This window comes from Heptranchias perlo, chromosome 17 (assembly GCF_035084215.1).
Source record: "Heptranchias perlo isolate sHepPer1 chromosome 17, sHepPer1.hap1, whole genome shotgun sequence".
Classification (NCBI taxonomy): domain Eukaryota; kingdom Metazoa; phylum Chordata; class Chondrichthyes; order Hexanchiformes; family Hexanchidae; genus Heptranchias; species Heptranchias perlo.
The window spans coordinates 23,928,269-23,945,209 of NC_090341.1; the positions used below are offsets into that span (position 1 = coordinate 23,928,269).

The following is a 16,941-nucleotide window of genomic DNA, read 5'->3' on the forward strand; positions in this document are numbered from 1 at the left end:
TGCCCTTGACATCAAGGCAGCATTTGACCGAGTGTGGCACCAAGGAGCCCTAGTAAAATTGAAGTCAATGGGAATCAGTGAGAAAACACTCCAGTGGCTGGAGTCATACCTAGCACAAAGGAAGATGGTAGCGGTTGTTGGAGGCCAATCATCTCAGCCCCAGGACATTACTGCAGGAGTTCCTCAAGGCAGTGTCCTTGGCCCAACCATCTTCAGCTACTTCAACAATGACCTTCCCTCCATCATAAGGTCAGAAATGGGGATGTTCACTGATGATTGCACAGTATTCAGTTCCATTCGCAATCCCTCAGATAATGATGCAGTCCGTGCCCGCATGCAGCAAGACCTGGACAACAGCCAGGCTTGTGCTGATAAGTGACAAGTAACATTCGCGCCAGACAAGTGCCAGGCAATGACCATCTCCAACAAGAGAGAGTTTAACCACCTCCCCTTGACATTCAACAGCATTACCATCGCTGAATCCCCCACCACCAACATCCTGGGGGTCACCATTGACCAGAAACTTAACTGGACCAGCCACATAAATACTGTGGCTACAAGAGCAGGTCAGAGGCTGGGTATTCTGTGGCGAGTGACTCATCTTCTGACTCCCCAAAGCCTTTCCACCATCTACAAGGCACAAGTCAGGAGTGTGATGGAATACTCTCCATTTGCCTGGATGAGTGCAGCTCCAACAGCACTCAAGAAGTTTGACGCCATCCAAGACAAAGCAGCCCATCCACCACCCTAAACATTCACTCCCTTCACCACCGGCGCACCATGGCTAGAGTATGTACCATCTACAGGATGCACTGCAGCAACTCACCAAGGCTTCTTCGACAGCACCTCCCAAACCCGCAACCTCTACCACCTAGAAGGACAAGAGCAGCAGGCCCTTGGGAACAACACCACCTACACGTTGCCCTCCAAGTCACACACCATCCCGACTTAGAAATATATCACCATTCCTTCATCATCGCTGGGTCAAAATCCTGGTACTCCCTACCTAACAGCACTGTGGGAAAACCTTCATCACATGGACTGCAGCGGTTCAAGAAGGTGGCTTACCACCATCTGTACAGTACAAGTTGTCCCCTGTTCACATATTTGCTTCATATGAAACAAAAGCGTAGAAATTCGATTGCACTGCGCTCATTTTATGGTAAAATAACAGCCTCCAAAAACGCCATTGAGCAGGCAGTCGGCGTGCTCAATCAGTGCTTCCACTGCTTGGACGGTTCAAGAGGAGCTTTACAGTCTGACCGTGTATCTGTAGTCATCTGCTGTATAACTTTGTCATAATGACGGACCAGCTCTTACCACCACATAGGCAGCAAGAAGTGCAGGAGCAGGAACAGCAGGAGGAGGAGGACAAAGAGCAGCACGAAGAGGAGGAAGAGTGGGAACAACATCGACAGCCAGTGCTCCTAGCTGCCAGAGCTCATAGAAAGCAGCTCATCCAAGAGCGCTTCACATCTCTCCCATCCCCAGTACACCAAAACTGTATCCTTACCACCGTTCTTACTACCATCATCCGATTGCCTTCCTGTAGTCCAGACTTATGCTCTCACTTTACTACAAATATTAAAATCACACCAAATCCAAAACCAAAAAAAAAATCCAACAACTTAATTCCATCTGTGTATTATATTTAACAAGAATAATTAAGAATCACCCCTTAGTACCTGTGTGGTGCGCTCATTTACCTGTCCGAGTGCTCCTATGAAGTGTATCCCCAATGGCTACAGCTTGGGAGGTGGGTTGCTGAGCTTCCATTGAGGACACTTGAGATGGCCATAATGGGTGACCTTGCGCAGCTCTGAGCCTTGAGGGCCCGGCTGCAGCATGCAGCATCTTGGCGTGGGCTGGGGCAATCTGGCCCAGCTGACTGTGTGATACTAACAAGGGCACAGGCGAAGTGGGTAACAGAGGAGCAGGCATGCTGTCATTTTGAGAGAGGTAAGGAATCTTACAACACCAGGTTATAGTCCAACAGTTTTATTTGAAAATCACAAGCTTTCGGAGGCTTTCTCCTTTGTCATTTTGAGAGAGGACAGCAGATGATTCTCCCATGGAGGCAAGGCCACTCTCCTGGGACTGTGCCTCGGCACTCCTACGGCTCTGTGTGAGAACAGAATGTAGCAGTGATGTGACACTTTGGAAGCCCCTGTCAACACTGGCTCCAGAGCCAAGATGGTAGCCATCTGATTTTCTATGGTAGCAGTGTGATCTGTGACCACGTGAACAGGTGCATGCAGTGCACGCCCCACCTCAATTTTCGGGTGCGATTGAATTTCTCGGCTTTCTAGAATTTCTAGACAGCTTTTCCAGCTCTTTCCACTGTTTTCCGCTTGAATGTTCAAACATTACTACTTTGTGGTTGTTTCTTGAGCATCCTATAATCGGGCTTGAAAAGATTACTGTGAATGCTCCTGATGACGCGAGGTTAGAAATAATTGTCATTACTGTTCTCGTATAGACACTTACTGCAGCCATACATAATTTCTGTCTCTACTATTTTCATGAATGCATTATCCCGTTTATTTTAGACAGGTTATTACCTTTGTTAAAATAACAGTGAGATGAATTTTGTACAAGCACATCAAAACAATTGTATGATAACAGCTGCAACAGTCATTTCTTCCCTTCAGTGGATAAATGCAGTACAGTCTAGTACTGAGCCACACAGATCAGGAGGGTCCCAGGCTTCCTGGTTTGTGCTAAATTAATTGATCTCAACCAGAGTGACGGTAATAGCACCACAGCTGACCTCAGTGCCCCCTGTGCTGAGTTGGGGGTGGGGGAGAGAACTTAAGCCAGGGTTCTTGCTGCTGACTGCAGTCTAGTGACACTTGTTCAAAAGTGCTCATGTGTGTAATTTGACTGAGGACAGAATCATGTTTAGCTGTGGTCCTCTCCACAGTCGAATAGTGTTCTGACACTGAGTTCACACATGAAGAGTGGCCACCTGAAAGCTGCCAGAGCAAACTATACCCGAACAACTACAACAATGTTCATTTTTATAGCAGCTATAACATAGAAAACCATCACAAGATGCTTTACAGGGGCGTAAGGAAAGAAAGCGCTGAGCCAAAGAAGGACATAGTAGGAGTGGTGACCAAAATCTAGTAAAAGTGGTGGGTTTTAAACAGGATCTTAAAGGAAGAGAAGGAGGTGGAGAGGAAATTCCAGAGCGTGGGGCCTAGATGGCTCAAAGCACTGCCACCTAAGATGGGGTGAAGGGAGGCAAAAGAGCCATCAGCAAAGGAACAGAGAATTCGGAAAGGATGGTAGCACTGCAGGAGGCTACAGAGATTGGGATGGGATGGAGGGATTGAAACACAAGAATGAGAACTATAAAATTAAGGCATGGGGGATTATGAACCCAAGTAGGGCAGCGAAGAGGGGGATGACAAGTGAGCAGGGCTTGGTGCAGTATGCCATACAGGCAGCAGAGTTTTGGAGACTTAAGGATGGCAGACTGGCAAGGAGAGCATTGAGAATTGAGCCTGGAGCTGACAAAGGCATGGATGAGAGTTTCGGCAGCAGATGAGCTGAGGTAGGGTAGAGGTTACGTAGGCAGTCTTTGGAGAGGATTTTGGGGCTGGAAGTTCAGTTCGAGGTATTATGGAATACCATGGTTGTGAACAACCTGGTTTAGATTAAGACAGTGACTGAATCGGTGATGAGGGTGCAGAGTTTGTGGCAGGGGCTGAAGGCAATGGCTTCTGTCTTCTCAATGTTTAGCTGAAGGGAATTTCAGCTCATCTAAGACTGATTGTCAGACAAGCAATCTGCTAGCATTGGGGCAGTGGCGGGGTTGAGAGTGATGGTGGAGAGGTAGAGCTTGGTGTTATCATCGTACATGTGGAAGTTGACTCCATATCTGCACATGATTGGTGGGGAAGAGGAGACGGCCAAGGATAGATTTTTGGGAAACTCCTAAAATGATAGTATGACAGTAGGAAGAGAAGATGTTGCTCTAGCAATGATGCTCTAGTTATGATTGGATAGGTAAGAGTGGAGCCAAGTAAGAGCAGTCCCACTAAGCTGGATAGCGGTGTGGTAAGCCATATTGAAGGTTACAGTGAGGTCGAGGAGGATAAAAAGGGATAACGCACCATGGTCACAATCATGGAGAATGTTGTTTATGACTTTGGTTAAGGCCTTGCTGTGGGAGGCATGGAATCTTGATTGAAGGGCTTCAAACCATGTTGTGAAACACAGTTAAAGACTTTGGAGAAGAAAGGGAGGTTGGAGATGAGGTGATCGTTTGCAAAGATGAAGGCATGAGAACAAAAATAACCATGTCCAGGAAAGAAGCGAAGAAAAGAGAAGAAAAATTAGAAACAGAAAAGACATTGCCAATTGTAAGTAAAAGAGTCAAGTTAATAACCAGCGTAGTACATCAAATCTTCTACTAGTTGCATTTAGAAGCAGTTATCAATGTTACTAGAATGGAAATTGTTACAAATATATACATAATATTACAATATAAATGCATCATTGGCATTATTGTGAAGAAAATATGCAACATTACGCCTCATAATACAATGGCTAATTAGATCGATTGAATTAAACAATAGCAGTTCTTAAGTTTTCTTAGCATTGTGAGTACATATAAGGGTTAATTTTACAACTTTGTGTTGCTGGCTGGATGCCGGGCTGGAAACTGAATTTAAAAAATGATAATGAGGTCCTGCCGTTAATATCGACATGACCTCAGCATCTCCAGGCTTTCTGGGTTCTCTCTCCCCCCCCCCCCCCCCAACCCCCGCTACCAGGCTTCCCCGCTCCCTCCCCGCCTCCCCATAAATATCGGGGCCTTTGTTTTTAAAGCACCTCAATTAAATATTTTGTGGTATAAGATGGAAGAAAACATGCCAGAGCACATTTGTAGACTTTAGCACGTCCATTTGCTAATGACCAATGACAACTGTCTCAGCATCTCCAGGTTTGCAGGCCAAAGTTTTGTCACTTGCAGCAAGTACACAGATAGCCAACTTGCAATATTCAGATGGCACTGTCAGCAATTGGCAAGGTCACCACTGCCTTCAACTCTTATGATTGTGGCTCAATCTTTGCTAGCACTGCAATATTAGTTAATGTGCTGTCCATACTTGAATCAAACAGGGAACTGATGTGTTGGCCAGCATAGCAAGCACTTTCATCTTCTTTCCTATTAAATAACGTGACATGCCTGCCCACTATTGCTGCAACGCCTGCATTAACTGAAATGCAGGAGTCACCGATGACTGCCATTTACTCAACCTGATGCCTATCCCACGTGTCAATAAGTGACCAAGTTTGTGTTTTAATGTTTTCATGTGTGAAGCCTGTGGAAAATGTGAAGTGTTGCATCCTGACTCTGTGCTCTGCTGAGGTATAGGTATGCACGAGGTGCATTGACAGAGCTATAAGAATGTGTGAGGCTTGGCTGGGCAAGTTGTAAATGTGGAACAGGTCGACAGACAACACTTTGTGACATGGAATCGTGGGCTATCTACTAGGTGCTTCCTCCTGTTCGGTAGTCTTGTCCAATTAAATAAAGTGTGCTGTCTGCTCCCGCATCTGTTTCCATGCCCTGCAGGTACTGTAAATAATGTTGACCACCACCTGCCAGACATGGTTCACTGCCGTCCTCTGCGAAGGCTGCTCTGGAATTCCAAACAGGGCAACCCTCCTCATACCCACCTCATCCAGCACGTCCACTTCGCCAGTCATCAAACAGAAGGTTGGAAGCAATGCTGCTCTGCCACTTACCAAGGGCTGACTCCTCAATTGGACACTTCCAGAAAGGAAAGGGGTTGCAGAAAGCACTGGTCAGGAAATTGAGGGCTGGCAGTCACTGATCTTTCATCCATTTCAATAAATAAACAGAAACTTAGGCAACTTCTGACCAACGCTCCCATGTGGGTGCTGCTCCTTCCTGGGAGAATCTGATCAGAGAATCAGATTTCTTGCCTACCATTTCCTGCCTCCAAGTTAAGCTTCCATCCTTCTCAGCAATCACTTCTTCACCCATACAGCCTTTGCAAAGACTGAAAACTTCTCAAAATAATATTTGAGCCTTTAAAAAGGCTCCAATTTTTTTTTATCTGCATAAGAAGCTATCCAACTTGAATTGGCCTCATCCCTTCCATTTTGAGCTTATTGGGTTGCAGGCACACAAATTTCTGCAACCCTGTGCAAAGCTCAAGCTGCACAGTGAGTAGGAATAATATTGATGAGCTAGCCTCATGGTATCTGGTACAACCGGCTAGTCATTGTGCTCCCTCAATTTGAGCCTTGTGCAATGGTTCTAATGATTTTAACCAGGACAGCTGAATCGGCCCAATATAATCAGCTAGTGGCCAGTTTCAGATCAAAGATTGAAGAAAAAATGTTTATTTTAATAAATTGCAACACCAGCAATCTCTTCCATTTTTGGATTTTCTCCAGTGGTGTGACAGTGACACAAGTGCCACAGGTGTCATTATCCCTTCAATTTAATATTCATCCAGTACCTACAAACAGCATTTTGTAAAATCAGTACATAACCATACAAAAGAGCAGTTATATATGATTTGTTTAACGCATCTTTGTTCATTAACCTCTCATGCACTTGACTTACAAAAAATAGAATAATTACCAAAAGTTCTGATACTGTACTGTATTTAACAGATAGTCTTATGAAGCATCATGGTTTATGAAGCTCTATGATTTATTCAGTAGTTTATTTGTTAATCTTTTTCCATTTTTTCTTTACAGTATCCAAATTTCCAAGTCAAAGTTCAGGTCAGTACCTTTTTTTGTTGACTCTTCAGCTTCAATTTCTATTCATGAAAGGTGCCAAACTATGATTTAAATTTGCACATGTTATGTATGTTAGTTGAAGACATTATTGTTGTACTTTAGTTCACTGCATCATTTCTGAAAGATTACAGGCATTATTTGCTCTAATAAAAAATGCATAGGAATAATTTAAATTCACATATCAAATACCAATGTGACATTTTCCACACATTGTCCACAAAAAGCAGGACAAATCCAATCCGGCCAATTACCACCCCATCAGTCTACTCTCAATCATCAGCAAAGTGATGGAAGGTGTCGTCGACAGTGCTATCAAGCGGCACTTACTCACCAATAACCTGCTCACCGATGCTCAGTTTGGGTTCCACCAAGACCACTCGGCTCCAGACCTCATTACAGCCTTGGTCCAATCATGGACAAAAGAGCTGAATTCCAGAGGTGAGGTGAGAGTGACTGCCCTTGACATCAAGGCAGCATTTGACCGAGTGTGGCACCAAGGAGCCCTAGTAAAATTGAAGTCAATGGGAATCGGGGAAAACTCTCCAATGGCTGGAATCATACCTAGCACAAAGGAAGATGGTGGTGGTTGTTGGAGGCCAATCATCTCAGCCCCAGGACATTGCTGCAGGAGTTCCTCAGGGCAGTGTCCGAGGCCCAACCATCTTCAGTTGCTTCATCAATGACCTTCCCTCCGTCATAAGGTCAGAAATGGGGATATTCGCTGATGATTGCACAGCGTTCAGTTCCGTTTGCAAATAATGAAGCAGTCCGAGCCCGACAACATCCAGACTTGGGCTGATACGTGGCAAGTAACATTGGCACCAGACAAGTGCCAGGCAATGACCATCTCCAACAAGAGAGAGTCTAACCACCTCCCCTTGACATTCAACGGCATTACCATTGCCGAATTCCCCACCATCAACATCCTGGGGGTCACCATTGACCAGAAACTTAACTGGACCAGCCACATAAATACTATGGCTACAAGAGCAGGTCAGAGGCTGGGTATTCTGCAGTGAGTGACTCACCTCCTGACTCCCCAAAGCCTTTCTACCATCTACAAGGCACAAGTCAGGAGTGTGATGGAATACTCTCCATTTGCCTGGATGAGTGCAGCTCCAACAACACTTAAGAAGCTCGACACCGTCCAGGACAAAGCAGCCGGCTTGATTGGCACCCCATCCACCACCCTAAACATTCACTCCCTTCACCACCGGCGCACAGTGGCTGCAGTGTGTACCATCCACAGGATGCACTGCAGCAACTCGCCAAGGCTTCTTCGACAGCACCTCCCAAACCCATGACCTCTACCACCTAGAAGGACAAGAGCAGCAGGCACATGGGAACAACATCACCTGCACGTTCCCCTCCAAGTCACACACCATCCTGACTTGGAAATATACCGCAATTCCTTCATCACCGCTTGGTCAAAATCCTGGAACTCCCTTCCTAACAGCACTGTGGGAGAACTGTCACCACACTGACTGCAGCGGTTCAAGAAGGTGGCTCACCACTACCTTCTCGAGGGCAATTAGGGATGGGCAATAAATGCTGGCCTCGCCAGCGACGCCCATATCCCATGAACGAATAAAAAAAAAACACCTCCATAGATAAGGATTTGAATCACAGGATTTAAGACAGTATTCAAGTTTTCCCCAACTTATTTTATTGCCACAGAACATAAAAGGCAATGATAATTAATAACTACATGATCTGTATGGGTTGAGTGCTTAAAATTAATACTGTATGATTTTTTGCACAACAGGTGGCTTCCAGAGTCACAGTTAGCTTTATTATTTGGTCATCATATTCAAGTACAATTTAAATATATTACAAAAAGGTTTGGACTTTGAAATCCTTCACAATTATGGATGATTTATAGTCTTTTATAGTTAAAGCACATATTCTAGGAAAATAATTGAATTGAAGAGATAAAAAAAAGTGAACTCCATATCATGTGCAATTTAAGAGTAATGCTTCAGCCCTTTGATTAGGCATAAATGAAAAATTAAGTAATCAATACAAATTGGTCAGATGACAGGGATATCCTTCAAAATTTTTGCATGAGTTGCTTTCAGAACTTTGTGCAGCATTTTGCTTTATTGTGCATGGGTACAAAGTTTAACATTTCTGTGTGGTGAAATCAGTTTTTTTTTTCATTTTTCAGCCGACGCTGGCGTCGTTGGAACCGTTGCTGGAGAAGAAAATGTCGAGCTGGTGTAAAGTCTGTTTCTTTCTACTGGCTAGTTATTATCCTTGTTTTTCTCAATACATTAACCATTTCATCAGAGCACTACAACCAGCCTCGTTGGCTAACACTGATTCAAGGTAAGAGTACAACTTTGTTTTCACAAAAGCATTACCTAGCAATGAATATTCCAGAAAGTTATTTTAGTACTGCATTATTATCTACTGGTTGGATAATGTCCAGGGACTAATTCTAATCAGTGCACAGCTGCAAAGTGCAACTGCTTTATTCATGGTTGTGAATCCAAGCATTATTTATATGTATTTCAGTTCATTGGCACAAAGTTAGAAAGTTAGAATTGCACTTTTTAATCCTGCCTAAGTGTACTGCAATATTGTGTAAGCAGTACACTTGAGTAATGATTGCTATCTGAAATTCATATTTTGTGATTGGAAAATTCGTTTTTAATCGATTCTTTTACAGAAACAGATGCACGCTGAAAAACAATAGCATCTGCTGAAAACAATGTTATATATTCTATTATTTCAAATATCAACATAACTAAGAAATTAATTTTAAGTATAAAATTAATAACAAGGGTCCCTATACCAAGTCAAGTCGTATATTTACCTTAAATGCACTATCAGTGGGAAGATTAATTGTAGCCAAGAAATTAGACATTATTTCAAATTTGGTGATGTGGGCTTCAATAAATGAACAACCATCTGGATAAATAGAAGACTTGCTGTTAAATTTAACAGGATTCTCACCTGACATATGCGGAAAACCAAAATCAGCCCCATGATGATAGAGAGATGTTGATTCGTGGCTGCAATTCTCCAAAAAATAATGATTTACCATCCTCAGCAGCTTTGTTACAGGGAAGCACCAAATGGAGATTATACATTTCATCACAAGAAGGAAAAATAAGAGTAAAAGTTATCACTGAGCTGCTCCTATACATCAAAGGTGGAAGGAATGAGACAGGGGATGCTCGTGACTGGATAGGGGTGGGGGACCGGGTCAGCTCAGGTGAAGTGCTTGTCAATTAGCTGCTGTCAAAGGGTTCTGAATGCTGGCAAGTTTTGGACCACTGGTATATCCTCACCATCCCTGTTGTCCTCAAAGTCTTCTTCCTCTTCAGCCTCCAAGTGCTGTCTCCACTGCATGGCAAAGTTGTGGAGCATGCATCACATCAGCATGATTCTGAACACCCACTTTGGGCTGTACTCTGGACCTGTCTAGACAGCAGAACCTCTGTATTAGCAGCCTGAAGATCTGTTTAATGAGAGCTCTGATGGAAGCGTGATCTTGATTGTATCCCCTTTCCACCATCGATGTTGGGTTGTCCGATGATATCATCAGCCACGATTGGAGTAGATACCTCTTGTCCCCAAGCAACCATCCTCGGACTCTTTTACCAGGTCAAATATTGGGGGGAATGAAGGATTGGTGAAGGATGAATGCTTTGTGGCAGCTGGCCCTGAATTGGGCACACACCAATAACCTGCTCACTGATGCTCAGTTTGGGTTCCGCCGGGACCACTCGGCTCCAGACCACATTACAGCCTTGGTCCAAACATGGACAAAAGAACTGAATCCAGAGGTGAGGTGAGAGTCACTGCCCTTGACACCAAGGCAGCATTTGACCGAGTGTGGCGTCAAGGAGTCCTAGTAAAATTGAAGTCAATGGGAATCAGGGGTAAAACTCTCCAGTTGCTGGAGTCATACCTAGCACAAAGGAAGATGGTAGTAGTTGTTGGAGGCTAATCAGGACATTGCTGCAGGAGTTCCTCAGGGCAGTGTCCTAGGCCCAACCATCTTCAGCTGCTTCATCAATGACCTTCCCTCCATCATAAGGTCAGAAGTGGGGCTGTTCGCTGATGATTGCACAGTGTTCAATTCCATTCGCAACCCCTCAGATAGTGAAGCAGTCCATGCCCGCATGCAGCAAGACCTGGACAACGTCCAGGCTTGGGCTGATAAGTAGCACGTTACATTCGCGCCAGACAAGTGCCAGGCAATGACAATCTCCAACAAGAAAGAGTGTAACCACGTCCCCTTGACATTCAACAGCATTACCATCGCCGAATCCCGCACCATCAACATCCTGGGGGTCACTATTGACCAGAAACTTAACTGGACCAGCCACATAAATACTGTGGCTTAAAGAGCAGGTCAGAGGCTGGGTATTCTGTGGCAAGTGACTCACCTCCTGACTCCCCAAAGCCTTTCCACCATCTACAAGGCACAAGTCAGGAGTGTGATGGAATACTCTCCACTTGCCTGGATGAGTGCAGCTCCAACAATACTCAAGAAGCTCGACACTACCCAGGACACTCCCTCCACCACCGGAGCACCGTGGCTCCATCTACAGGATGCACTGCAGCAACTCGCCAAGTCTTCTTTGACAGCACCTCCCAAACCCACAGCCTCTACCACCTAGAAGGACAAGGGGAGCAAGCACACGGGAACACCACCACATGCACGTTCCCCTCCAAGTCACACACCATCCTGACTTGGAAGTATATCCCTGTTCCTTCATCGTCACTGGGTCAAAATCCTGAAACTCCCTACCTAACAGCACTGTGGAGAACCTTCACCACACGGACTGCAGTGGTTCAAGAAGGCGACTCACCACCATCTTCTCAAGGGCAATTCGGGATGGGCGATAAATGCTGGCCTTGCCAGCGACGCCCACATCCCATGAATGAATAAAAAAAATGTTGGTGATCAAACAGATGAGCTGCATGTTGAGTACGTGATATCCCCTGCAGTTGACATAAATGCCAGGGTCTTCCGTGGGATCCCACAGGGCAATGTGGGTGCAGTCGACCATGCCCTGCACCTGGGGAAACCCTGCTATTTCAGCAAATTCCAGAACTGTATCCTGCTGCTTGCAGATAGCCATGGGAACTTGATGAAATTCTTAGCCCTGGCGAACAGTGCATCTGTAATCTGTGTGATTCAGGCATGGATTGCAGATTATCTGATGTTCACGATGTTGCCTGCTGCAGTCTGGAGTGAGCCCGAGGTGAAGAAGTTGAGGACAATTGTCACTTTGACTGCCACAGGCACTGTGCATGCTGTGGCAATGGGCTACAGTTCCTGCTGCAGAAGGTGACACAGCTCCCAGATTGACACTCTCACAAAAGCTGCAGGAACAGGTGCAGAAATCCAAAAAACCACCATCTGCAATCAGCAAACAACAAGTAAAAGAGTTTCCAGTGATTTACCTTACATCAGAGAGGATCCCTTTAAATAGCACTCAGAATGGCCCCCTTCTGACGTGCCCATGGATTGTGGCGTGTCCTAGAACTGGCTTCAGCAACTCTTCTGCAGACAAAAATGGCCTCAGCATCCTGCAAGCCGCGTAGGACCCCTATTTGAATATTGATATGAGGTGCCCGTTACTTCCAGGCAGGAAGGTTGGACGTCTGTTTTGAGGCCCACCTGAAGATTGCATTGGGTGGGCCTCTCATGAGATCTTGGTGGGATATGAATCTGGCTAATTTTTCTATTGCTGCCCACCCGTTCTGGCTGGGAAATTGGATAGACAGTATATGGGGTGAGGGTACATTTTGCTGAACCCAAATTTTAATTTTTTTCAACCCACTGATTAAATTTTGTAACTGACTGAGTAGGGAGGAATTTTAACTACCCCGTCTAGGCGAGGGCAGTTAAAAAGGAGCAATCAATTACCTGCTCCGTTACTGCTCTGTGGGATTTTAATGCTACTGTTTTTAGCGGCAGATGAGGCACCCACCTAAATCGTGGTCCTATTATGGATAACTGCCTTGTGCAGGCAGCAGGCCAGCGCAATTTAAATGAGAACCAGGAATAAAAATAGCCCAGGCCTCAAATTGATGTTGGGGAGGTTTGACTTTTGCCCCACTCCCAGTTAAAATTCCCCCCTAAGTCCTTATTGAAATGAAGAGCAGTATTGTTTCTAAGCTATATTTATGAAGCATTTTACAAGAAATTGCAGTTTCACATTTTTAGCGAGATTGTGCCAGGATTTGCACTTGCAGTGTGTATACATGGATGTGTACAAAGGAATCTGGAGAGTATCAATTCATCTGATGTTTGTGTACATCAGTGTATATAATGAGGTGCACACAGTCCTCAATTCCTTTATGGACTGTGTGCATCCATTTCGACCCAACTATGGCATAAATTTAATGGAAGAGTGTCAACTTGGTAGGGATTGTATTAAAAATACACTGAAATGGAAAGGTATTACATTTGAAAAATGTTCCCTTCTAGTTTGGTGTTAGAATTTAATGTTGTCATGTGTTCAAGTGCAACATATATGTCAGTGAGAACGAATGATGTGACTGATTTTCTTCAGTATTTAGAAGGTTAGAATGGTCCAATTATTCATGAATCAATCTGAAATTGCAGGGCAGCACTGGAAATCAACTTGAAGTGGGTCATGCTCTAGCCCTTCTGTCTGACACTTTCTCCTGCTGCCCCACACCCTGTCTTGTCCCTGTCCTTTCCCCTTCCCACTACACCCTTGCTCCTGTTGTCTCTGTATCCTATCATGCCGCTGGCTCCCCTATTGCTTTCCTTCATCTTCACTTCTGCGAACCCTTTCCCTCCACTGCCTCCCATTTCAACCACCAGTCTCTTCCATTGCCTCCCATTCCCTTTCCGTTTAAAACTACTCCTCTGACCCATGCTTCTGCTCTTCCCCACTTAACTATATCACCTCTCCCTCTAGCCCCTCCTCCCATTACCATCTCTCATCCTTAACCTCTACTCCCCTTCTCCTCACACCTCTGTCTCCTTTCCATCATCCTCCCCATCCTCATTCACTTCCCTATCCCTTTTTTCCTCAGTGCCCTCCATACTTAACTGCATTGTCCTCTCCCTCTCTGCTGATCGTAAAATCGGATTCCCAACTAAGCTGGGAAACAAGCATTTTGTTTTTAAATGCAAATAGAATGTCGTGAAATAAGCGCACGGAATGTAGTGGTATTAGCATTCTAAAAAACAAATTGCTGGATTCCCAGCTTAATGTTAGGAAAGTAGCACAAATGAGGTACTTGAGTGGAGTGAGGGTAGCTCGAGCACAGAAGGCCTGGGCCTGACAAGGTCATCGCGGTGGGTGAACAGAGTTGCCAAAGGACAAGTCAATTCCTTCTGTGTCCATTCACATGTGCATTTTGGCTCATGCTATGGATCCGAGCCCATTATTTCTAACACCCTTTCTTTTTTCTTGACCCCTCTTGGGCCCTTTTCTCCTTTCTCCTCCCCTTCCTGTCACCTGGGCAAGCCGCCTTTCATTTTTCCCCTCTCGGTTATTTTCCCTCCCCCAAATCCAGACCCCATCTGTTCACTATTCTGCCTTCCTGCTCTCCTGCTGCTGTCTCAGGCTTGAATCTCCCTTGGATAAGCCCACGTCCACCCTCTGTGCCTCTCCTGAAGGGTTCATGGAGGCACATGTCACTGCCTCTTTACAAGCAGCAACCTCAACTGCCCCATCCTCCTCTCTCTCTCTGACTTCTCTGCACGGAAAACCTGCTGGTGGCTAATTTCACCATCCTTCTTCCCATCCCTCTCACCCCATCCATTACTGCCTCCTTGGACTCTGCCAGTGGATCAACAATCACTGTCTCTCTCCATGTCTCCCTCCAGAATGTTCGTTCACTCGTGAACATAATCTTTTTCAACCATGACCTTACTATGGTAGATTGCATTGACATCTTGATTTTGACGGAAACTTGGCTCATGCTTTGCTCTTCCCCACCTAACCATGTCAACTCTCCCTCTATCCCCTCCCCTCCCATTACCATTCTCTCATCCTTAACCTCTACTCCCCTTCTCCTCACACCTCTATCTCCTTTCCATCAACTTCCCCATCCTCATTCACTTCCCTACCCCTTCTTCCCTTCCCTTTCAAAACTGCCATCATCACACCCCTTTTCGAAAAACCCATCCTTGACCCCTCTGTCCTTGGAATCTACTGCCACATCTCTAATTTCCATTTCCTCTCCAAAGTCCTTGAACGTGTTGTTGCTTACCAAATCCGTGACCAGCTTTCCTGCAATTCCATATTTGAATCTCTACAGTCAAGTTTCTCCCCCTGCCACAGCACTGAAATGGCTCTAATCAAACTCATAAATGACATCCACTGTGACTGTGGTGCATTATCCCACCACATCCTTCTTGACCTCTCAGCAGCCTTTGACACAGTCGACCACACCATCCTCCTCCAACACCTCTCCTTCGTTGTCCAATTCAGTGGAAATGCCCTCGCTTGGTTCCACTCTTACCTATCCAACCAGAGTATCTCCAGCAAAGGCTTCATTTCACACCCCACACTGTTACCTATTTATCTATTTTTTTTAAATGTGTGAGCAAAGCCTTGGGAAATTCATTTATATAGAAATCTTCGTTCTAGCTATTGCTTGACACACAAGAGAAGTTTCCATCACCCAGAAAATCCTAATTGGCTTAAATTTCCAATGAACCAATCAAAAAATATTTACTTCACTGTCTTTAAGTGCATTTTGTGCAAACTTCTTTCAAAATCCTTTTGGTGGCCACGTGCATCATCCCCGCCCCACTCTGAGCAACCCTGTAACCTCTGACTCACTGTGAGTGACACCACAGGAGATTCACTGATACAATTAAAAGTTTTGCTTCTGGCACATGCCAGAAGTGACTAAGTGTGGGAAAGTGACTAATATGCCAGTAGGGTGCAAAGCATACTGACTAGCTCAAATGTCCCACTTACTGAAGAATAACCAAGCAAAAAACGCTATCTAAAAAAAAAATTAAAATAATCAATCAAAAATACGGCTAAACTACTTTTGGTTTCCTAAAGAAAATATTACTATCTCTTTGTAAAAATGTCCCATTCACTAAAAGCTACTGATGAACAACTAACTTCCAGGTCTCCAGGTCTTCCAGATACCATCCCACATGGCCACTCACAGACCCAAAGCCTGCACCAATTCCCTTCCATTGCTTCCAATATACCAACCCTAAACCCAATCCCTTTTTCCTCTTAGCCACAGTCCCTTTCACCTACACATTTTCCAGTAGCCTTTGGACACCATCCTGATATATGCTCCTGGCAGATAACATTTTGCATTTGGAGAGTGCGTTCAGAAAATTGGCTCTTTGTATGAAAGATGTAATGGTCTTTGTTACTCAGTGTTAATGTTACAATGCTGCATGCTTGCATCAGTGTAGATCTTTAACACAATGTATAAACCAATTTTTAAAAATTTGTCACTAAAGTTTAGAAATGACTGTTGCTGATATTAGCAGATGAATGCTTAATTAATTCACCCGCCAATAGCAATTACTAAGTTTTTATCTTACTAATTAGTTTACTTTCATTTATTTTTAATGTTCCACATGGAAGGTTATATAGTTTTTTGAATTACCATACACACTTCTTCATATTTGCTGCCATCTCTTCTTCTCCCTTATCTGTCCCTCATGTTTCTCCATATATCTGCTCCTCCTGCTTGTCCCTTGTACTGACCACTGGCTATTTCTTTCTCTCTCTCTCTCTCTCAATCATTCTATCTCTGTACTATTCTGCATTTTTACTTTATTAAGATCACAAAGTACAGATGAGGGAGCATATTTGGCCCATTTGGCTCATCCACCTGTAGTTCTATCAGTTCCTCATTACAGTATCCAACTAGATCTTGAATAGTTCCAGGAATTTTACCTCCAATACCTTACCTGGGCAATTATTGTGTGTTGGTCACTTTATATGTGAAGAACTGCTACCTGACAACAGTCCTGAGTGGTGAGACTTAATATAATGCTCCTGATTTACCTCTCCTATTCCACTAAGTATGATATCTCTCAATAAGGTTCCCTCCCAATTGTTTCCTAGTAAGGCTGAAGAGCCTGAATTTCTCTGAACTATCCTCATAAATTGGCCCTCTGACAACAGGCTGCAACCTTGTGGTCCTTCCTTGTACTGC

At 44.5% G+C, this 16,941-nt stretch overlaps 1 protein-coding gene across 1 annotated transcript in view; it reads left to right on the forward strand.

Annotated features, from left to right (window-relative positions):
* The window catches only part of cacna1db (calcium channel, voltage-dependent, L type, alpha 1D subunit, b), a 529,322-nt gene that overhangs the window by 282,242 nt on the left and 230,139 nt on the right, over positions 1-16,941 (forward strand). The window contains exons 11-12 of the mRNA XM_067998737.1: positions 6,751-6,777; positions 8,963-9,123. Coding sequence (XP_067854838.1) covers positions 6,751-6,777; positions 8,963-9,123 — 188 coding nt within the window. The remainder of the gene's footprint in view (positions 1-6,750; positions 6,778-8,962; positions 9,124-16,941) is intronic.